The sequence below is a fragment of the Morone saxatilis genome, unplaced genomic scaffold (genome assembly GCF_004916995.1).
Source record: "Morone saxatilis isolate NCDOM2014 unplaced genomic scaffold, NCSU_SB_2.0 Contig17, whole genome shotgun sequence".
NCBI lineage: Eukaryota > Metazoa > Chordata > Actinopteri > Moronidae > Morone > Morone saxatilis.
Genome location: NW_023339729.1, coordinates 19,545,337 through 19,553,915, shown reverse-complemented (window position 1 = coordinate 19,553,915; position 8,579 = coordinate 19,545,337). Strand labels below are relative to the sequence as shown.

Sequence of the window (8,579 nt, the reverse complement as noted above, 5' to 3'; positions counted from 1 at the left end):
CATCTCTCTCTCTCTCTCTCTCTCTCTCTCTCTCTCTCTCACTCACACACACACACACACACACACACACACACACACACACACAGCCCAAAGGCAGATGGGCGGATGTTTTGGCCAGCAGAGGCAGCCAATCACACGCCGGGACCCGCCCCCTTTTGCCAGGGCAGGGCCAGTCCGAGGGAGTGTGCGGGCTCAACTTTAAGAGTGTGTTCACGGGGCTGGTCTTCGTTCGTTTGAGAAGCTCTCTTCTGTCTATCTCTCATGGTTGTGCAGACGTTCAGGATGAAGATCCAGGAGTCGCCCGTCACTTGTGACACGGGGAGGGTCGGCGGAGAGGTGCGAGGCTCGGATCCGGATTGCGAGAAGACGAGCTGCGAGGACGTTCCCCGTCTGGACCTGACAGCGCTTACCGAGGACAACAACTGGGGAGGTGAGGAGGAGGGGGGAGGGCATCCCTGCTGTTGCTTTTTCATGCTTATATCTATTTTTATTTTATTTTTTACTCTTACATGCAGTACTCTTAAATAAGTCTGGAATACACACACACACACACAGAGAGAGACATGCCCAGACACCCCACTGGCTGCCCTCCACCCAGCTCTGCACATGGGTGTCTGGGTAGCAGCTGCACACCTTCTGCTGCCTCTCCTCCTCCTCCTCCTGCTCCTCCTGCTCCCGATGCAACTCCTTCTGCTTCTCCTGCAGGATTTCATTGTAAAAATATCATCTTAAGTTCTCTAGCCACCTATATCTGGAGGAGAAACACTCGCTGGAGACGGTGCTTGTTTGCTAGACTGCGCTGCAGACAGTTTGTTGCTGTTAAATGAGACCACATGGGAACCTTGAATCTGCACTCTCCTCATCTCCCAGGAGGAAATAGGAAAGTTTAGAGCTGTGTTTTTCTAATTTGGTTGGTTGTTTGTTTTTAGTTGGCAGTGTATGGCACTGAATTGTTTCCAGCCTGAGCTGCTGCTGTCATTCACAGTCTATCAATCATTCCAGGGGTGCTTGAGTAGCGATAACAGTGTGCCAGTCAGCCAGGGCTGTGGTAACTTGGCTTGCAATCCGGAGACTTTATTGATCCTGGTTGAAATTTCCAGACTTGTGTGTTTAATAAAAAGTCTCTCGTGTTTGCTCTGTGCCTCCAGGATGGTGCATTCAGTGGCTGTCAACGTTTAAATGGTTAATTCATCGACGATCAAGTGTCTGATGCAGAAACATTCAGGAGCATTGCATTATCCATATCTCTCATATCCCAACATGCTCCATTTTTCTGTCAGACCTGTTTTTTTTTTTTGTTTTTTTTATTAATGCGGTTGTGTTTGTGCAGAAAGGAAATCGTGCACAATCGCGGTGCACAGAGACAGTGATTGTTTTGTTCGGACGTTGCGACACAGCGGGGGTTGGGTGGAGGTTTTTCTTTGCTGAGCAGTGAACGCCAAGCGCTTTCTGCTGTAAGTGAATGGCAGCCAACAGGTTCGCCCCAAAGCTGAAGTGAAGGAGTTGAAGGGGCATGTTGCGGCATGTTTTTTGATCATATTTCCGCTGCAAATGTTGGTCTTCCACCACCACCCCCAGCGTCGCCACTACTGTTTCCTGTTTGGGGTGGCAGGCGGTGCAAACATTTTGTTCCATGCAATAAACTTCAACAGCCTCATGTTTGGAGCATGAGCAGACCATTGCGTGTTTGGTGGAGCTCTCTAGTGGCCAAATGTGATTATTGAAACATCAGACGCTGTTGTTGACCTGCTGCATTTGCTGCATGAGAGGAGAAAGGTCAAGTACTTAAATATTGTGCCTGAGCCAACAAAACTGTTGCTTCAGAAAGGTGTGGCGTTAGTTGCTTCGGTTCCCTCGGTCTGCTGACTCTGATTGTGTGTCTGTGTGCTTGTAATTAAAAATGCAATTTGCTTGGAGGGAGGATGCAGCTGAGGTTTCTACAGTTTGTTCAGGAAATTTGCTTTTCCAAGTAGCTGTTTAATACCAATACTAAGAACAAAATGTTATTACGTGCCTGTTTTTCTTGGCTTCTTTTGCTTCCCTGTGAACCTCCTTCCTGTACATTCTGTCCTGAATGCATAAATGAGTTCACGGCAGCGAGGACGCCACAGGGTGCCTGCATGATTGGCTGTGACAGGCCACTTAGACATACAGTGTATCCTTTTTTAGTTGCATGAGATGGCCAACAGATCAGGTCATTCGAAGTATGAGAGGGAGCAGGGCTTGGCCATAAGCACAAACTGCAATAGTGTAAATGTATTGTGCAAAGTTGAACTTTAGCTGGCACGTTTTCTTCTTCACATGCGAGAGCCAAAGAGGGATTTATGTTCTGGCAAAATGAGCCTAGCTGAATAAGCAGTTAATAAAGTTTTATAATGGTAGTAAGTACTGTTTAGGGATGTGTGTATACTGTACAGAAGGTGTAATACAGTACAAGTGGGCTTGTGGCTGGATGAGGGCATTAGGCAGTGGTGTGAGACCTTTGTTCCAGTACACTTTGTGCCAGCGCCTGTCATGGTGACCTGATATTTGCTGCTGCTCTGTCCTTGCCTGTCTGCCAGCAATGGTGGAAAAGACATTAATGGGAAATTAGACGGCAGGAGACAAGACTCTCAGGCTCGTACGTCTCGTGACTTTATTAAGGCTTGTGGGAGATGGTTGTTATTTTGGTTTCCCGTATTTATTGCAACAGCAAGGATGCACGTTGGTCCTTTCTGACTTCTGTTTCCTTGTTTTCATTCCATCATCTTGTCCTTAATTACTTCTGTTTCCTTGTTTTCATTCCTTCATCCTGTCTTTTCCTTCTCCTCTCCCCTCTTTTTCTTCTTCTTTTGTTCCTCTAGATTCTCCGTTCTCTAACACCTTTGATTTCAAAAGCATTTTTTATCCAAGTTGTTGTGATGGTAAGTGTAATTTTACATCGCCGTGTGTGTTGACTTGCTTTGCTACAAATAACATGTCAGAGAGAAAAGAAAGACAAGGCTGTCTGAATGACCTTTTCTTCTGCATGGCAACATGCTTGAATGATCGGGAACACTGCGGTTGAGCGTCTCACACACACACAACAACCTTTAATGAAATGGCAAACTGGCATGTTTTTTTTGTTTCATTAGTCTAGTTAATCCTGAACCATCAGCGAGCGGTTGATTTAAAGGATTAATTTCAAATGCCACTGAGCCTCGCTGGCCGGCCACTCTGCTCTGCTCTCTGAGCTAGATAATAGAGCTCAAAGGAAGACATTCAGTGTGATTGAGAGTTTCACCTGCTGCTGTGAGTGAGCTCTAACACGCTACTTGATAAACTGCACGTACCTAGAGGAAGAGGAGGTCTCCCTGGGAGCAGAGCTGGAATTTGAGATAAGTTGCTTCTCGTATGCCCCAGCTAAGAAAAATATGCATGTGCAGTTTTAGACTGTGCGTGCATATTTTCACGAGTGCTTTCTGACACTTTGAATGTTTACACTAACAGTTGGTTTCCTTCTGAGCTTGTTTTCATTCCCTCCATCACTTCTCACGGGTTACGGGTCTCTCCTTTTCCATGAAATCTACATTATTGTTCCTGCCGAGTCTCATGTTTTCACACATTTCACACATAGTGTTTTCCCTACTTATTTTAACAGTGAAGTCTCTCAAACTACTAATTTCTCTGTATAGTTTTTTCTCTCATGCACACATGTTTGGGACAGACACACCAACAGGGTTTATCTCTCACCATGCAGAGTGGAAACTACAACACAAACTCATCACTGTACCTCTCAACAGGGGTCGCGCCCTGACATTATCCCACGGAGAGCCAGGCATTATTAATAGCCCGGAGATTGTCAGGGGTATCTGCATGGCTATTTTCACTAGACATAATTATTGCCAGAGCGGAGACTGTAACCAGGGGATGAACAGAGAGAGAGAGGGAGGGTGGGCGTGTCTTACCCACAGTTTCAGGACAACTTCTGTGACTGTAGAGCCCCAAAGGAAGTTTTAGAAAGAGCAGCTTCGTTATGTCCAGTAACTTTCACAACGCCAGAGAGGATCCAAAAAGATGTCAGCAGGGAGAGAAATGACCTTATAGTGTCTTGGAAGAGAATAGGTGCTGATCTTTGGAAAATTCACATATTGTTGGACTTTTTGTTTGAAAGCTTTGACCCGTCTTGTAAAACAGATTCTAGCAGGAAATAATAGTCTGGTTTCATTTTGGATTTGGTTGCAAGTTGGCAAACTACGCCACGGTTTGTCTGTTTATGTAACAGATTGCTCTTTTTTATGAGCAAACCTAGAATATAAATCTAGATTAGAGATCTGTCATTTTTCTGGCTGGTTATCAGTTATGAGGATTTTGCTGCTTTTTTTTGGTCCTATGTGATTAAAAAATACCTTTTTTCTAGTCTTGGTCAGACAAAAACAATTCGAAGAGCCTTGGGTTATGAGAAACTGTTATCACTATTTTTTTTTTAGAGCAAACAATTAATTGAATAATTGAAAAAGATAATCTGCAGATTAATCAATAATGTTTGTTATTTAGATTTTGCCTGCAACTGTCATCCATTTAATTATTCAGTCATTTAAAAAGAGCAAATAAGTAACTATACTATACTATTTTATTTGTGCACAAACCGGTTAGGTTTAGTTATTTTCAGTTTAAAATGAACCCAAATCAATTTGATGGAAGGATATAAAAGGCTTCTGAGTCAATAAGCAGATTTGATCCTGGATTTATAGTTTGAACTCTTCAACTCAAGAGGAGACTGCATTTCATCCCGTTATTCTGTTGCTACAGAGCTCTCAGGGATATTATGGTGAATCTGCGATTGTACTGCGGCAAGCTATGTGTCGTCTGGCGGCCAGAACGCACCGCAAAAACCAAACAAGACCCCCAAACTAACCTGTCCGACGTTTGCATATCTTTTGTTTATATCTTCTCTTCGACCACAGAACAAGCAAAGTGTCATATTGAAACACAAGGGGTGTTTGTTTCTGTGCCACTCAGAACCAGTCCCAGCGTTCTCGCCACTGCAGAGGGAGAGCATGGACCGCGAGGAAGCTCGGCTGTCCCCTCACGCCGGGGGACGCCTGATCCGCCAGCTGCTGGAGGAAGACAGCGACCCGATGCTGTCCCCTCGCTTCTACGCCTACGGACAGTGCCAGCAGTATCTGGATGACACTGAAGTGCCTCCTTCACCGCCAAACGCACACTCATTTGTCAGGTAAAACACATGGTTGTTGTTGTTTGTTTTTTTTTGGTATGTAGAGGCAGTAGGAAGGAGCTGCCAGTGACATTAACATTTTTATGAATCTCTCCAGCCGCAGACGCAGTTCGTCTCTTGGCTCCTGTGACGATGAGAAAGAGGAGCTGACATCCGCCCAGCTCACAAAGAGGATCCACATACTGAAGAAAAAGATCCACAGGTTCGAGGAGAGGTTTGAAGAGGAGCGGAAATACAGGGTATGTACAGCGGTTTTCATTTTATTTCACATCAAAAATAACCCAATCTAATTTTGGAATTTATTGTAAATAGAGAATACAGCTTGAGAGAATATTCTCATCTGTTGTATTGCTTTTTTCCTCCATCCAGCCCTCCCACAGTGATAAAGTTGCAAACCCAGAGGTGCTGAGATGGGTAAATGAACTGGCCAAGCTTCGTAAAGAGCTAAAAGGTAAGACATAGGCATGGACAACAATCTTAAACACAACTGTCTGTAATGAGATCATAAAAAAAAAACAACAACTAATGTGTACTTTTCCTGTTTTTTTTTTTCTCCTCATCAGAACACAAGCTGATGAAGTCTGAAGAGGACCTGCCGCCTCTGACCCGTCAGCGCAGCAACACGCTGCCCAAAAGTTTCGGCTCTCAGCTGGAGAAGAAACCCCAGCAGGAGAAAGTGCCGAAGCCTCCGGTGGAAAGCACCCTGGAGACGATATCGAAGAAGCTGCAGGAGAAGAGAGAGGAGGTGAACCGCCCAGAGGATATCAAGGTAAGACCGTGACCACGTTACACGCTCACAAGGATGAGTAAATAAAACATAGACAGACGTGTACAGCAAATGGATGTTTCATGTAAGATAAACAGCATCAATTTTAAAGCAGGCAGCAGGGCTTGGATTTATTATGTTATGTGTGTGAAGGAGTAACAGTGTTGCAACACAGAATGAACCCAGGTCATTTCTGAAATGTTTTTGACTCACTTCCTGTTCCCTCCCGCTGACAGGATATGACACGGGAGCAGATCGGAGCAGAGAAAGTCGCCCTGCAGAAAGCTCTCCTCTACTACGAGAGCATACACGGCCGACCAGTGAGTCATCCTCCACCTTCAATCTTTTAAATAACACAGACGCATGCAGCTTCCTCAGAAGGGGCCAATCTATACTGTAGATCTTAGTTGCTTTGGAAAACAGAAAGTTTGTAATTTAACTGTGCCATAAAACTGCACTGTGAAAGAACTGGCACACACTTTGTTTGATGTCATATCCAATGGGAATAATTGCGCCGTCTAATCCCTGCTCGCACTGTCGTATATGGGGAAGTGCAGCTGACCTTTCTGTCACCTCCATCCCTCCTCGCGCTGTGGTTTGTGGTTAATGACCGTTCTGAAGGGTTGTTATGGGCCAGTCTGGGTTAGCTGTCATTTTGTGTTATGTTAGCGCAGTAGCTAGTTAGTCTGCAGGGAGGCAGTGGAGGGCAGAAATAAGCTTACTCTGTACTAACAACATGCATTTGTTTCCCTCATTTTTTGCTACTTCAGGTCACCAAAAGCGAGAGGCAAGTCATGAAACCCCTGTACGACAGATATCGCCTGGTGAAGCAGATCCTCTGCAGAGCCTCCACCATCCCCGTCATTGTAAGTGCCGCATCTTTAAACCTGCCTCCATCTTTTGTCGCCCTCCACAGCTGCCCGTTCGTCCTGCCGCTCGTTGACACGCGAGCGAACGCAAAGATCGCCACATTGTCCGAACGTCTGCAGACACTTAATCCCCTGCTCATGCTGGCTTCAGTGCCTGTTGTGGGAACCAGTGGCAGCCGTGCCACAGACGTGTTATCCACCTTTCAAGGCTCTAAGTCCAGCTTTAGCAGCTCAGTGAGTCCCCCCCACCCCACCCCCGGCCTTAAAGGAGCTCATAGGTTGCAGATTGAGTTCACAGGAAATGACATCACGTACAGCTGAGTGCAGGAAAGGGTCAGAAACTGTAGAAATACTGAAATTTTTCTGTGATAGGAAAGGACTTGTTTGCCTGTTATAGTTTAGTTCAGTGTTCTGAGCTATTTAATAACCATTTCTATTATGTAATGTATGATCTGCTTTATGAATCTACTGTACATATCTGTTATATAATGCACTACCTCTAATCCCCATTATGCAAATTGGACTGCTGCCATAGATTACTCTATACAATAGAAGTCACCGTGCAGCATTTTTATTAAGCCGGAAAGGTCAAATGATGCTGGAGTCGACCGCAAATTAATGTTTTTTTTCCAGCTTTGAACCCTGTAACAAGCACCACCCTTTCTTTTGTACCTAAAATAAATACTGTAATAAAATAAATACACCCTTTTGATTTCAAGAGGCGTAACCATGGAGAAATGATTTTTTTTCTTGGCTATTTTTCAATTTATTAAATTTTTTTCTTCTTACTCTAAAAATTGCTTACATGATGAGGCTTCAAGTGGTTGCCATCTCAAATAAGTCACCTAACACCAGTCTTGGTTGCTAGTTGTTGACTAATTAGAATCGAGTTAGATTTTCAAAGTAAATGTCATTTGGACATCATGTGGTTAAAGTGTTAAACTGGAAACCGAAAAATCTGCTGAGCTTCAGCTCCGATTAAAGTTTAGACGCAGGATTTGGTGAAAACTTGAAGGAAATCTGGCGTTTTCTCGTGGCCTTGCTGTAAATACCAGAGTGAGCGTCTTAGCGTGGTTAACGCCTCCTTCTTAACCGTCACCACAGGGCTCTCCCTCCAGCAAGCGCAGAGGTCCCCTCCTTCAGCCCATTATCGAGGGCGAAACCGCACTCTTCTTCGATGATATCAAGGTGAAGAGCTGCTGCTGCTTGAATAATCAGTCGCCAGCTCCCCTTACCCTGCCCGCCCCCTCCCTCCTCCTTATTTAACTACCATTCACCCCTCTAATGAACCTGATTGCTGCCTGTTGATTGGGTAGCTGCCTGTTTCCTGCCACCAGCGCCTGTAGAGACGTTGAATCAGTAGCTGCCTGGATCTGATGTTTGAATCGCTGTGATTTTTTAAATAAAAATGTGTGCGCAGATATTTAGAGGATAATTCTTGTTTATCACAACTTGGGTCTTGTTATAGTTTCGGCCATCATTTCTTACAGTTACAATATCATTGTACTAAGTTCAGTTCTGAGATCAAGTAACACAAACTAAATTGGAAGAGACACCTTTTTTTAACCCAAACTACCCAGTTTTACCCAGAAATTCTAATTTCATTTGAAAATGTATCCACATATATGTATTTAAATGGAAAACAAACAGCCAAATAGGATATCAAAATGTTGATCTTCCATTTATTATTATTATTATTATTATTATTATTATTATTATTATTATTATTATTATTATTATTCATAGT

The 8,579-nt window shown here is 44.1% G+C and overlaps 1 protein-coding gene across 6 annotated transcripts in view; it reads left to right on the top strand.

Annotated features, from left to right (window-relative positions):
- fam13a (family with sequence similarity 13 member A) overlaps positions 1–8,579 on the top strand; it is a 55,521-nt gene that overhangs the window by 43,418 nt on the left and 3,524 nt on the right. Inside the window, exons 15-24 of one of the 6 annotated variants that reach the window (XM_035660964.1) lie at positions 274–430; positions 2,844–2,903; positions 4,981–5,197; positions 5,295–5,436; positions 5,567–5,648; positions 5,761–5,966; positions 6,200–6,283; positions 6,734–6,750; positions 6,880–7,066; positions 7,937–8,020. In XM_035660964.1, coding sequence (XP_035516857.1) covers positions 274–430; positions 2,844–2,903; positions 4,981–5,197; positions 5,295–5,436; positions 5,567–5,648; positions 5,761–5,966; positions 6,200–6,283; positions 6,734–6,750; positions 6,880–7,066; positions 7,937–8,020 — 1,236 coding nt within the window. Of the gene's footprint in view, positions 1–273; positions 431–2,843; positions 2,904–4,980; positions 5,198–5,294; positions 5,437–5,566; positions 5,649–5,760; positions 5,967–6,199; positions 6,284–6,733; positions 6,830–6,879; positions 7,067–7,936; positions 8,021–8,579 lie in introns of all 6 variants that reach the window. The other 5 variants (XM_035660965.1, XM_035660966.1, XM_035660967.1 and 2 more) reach the window with 5 other exon arrangements.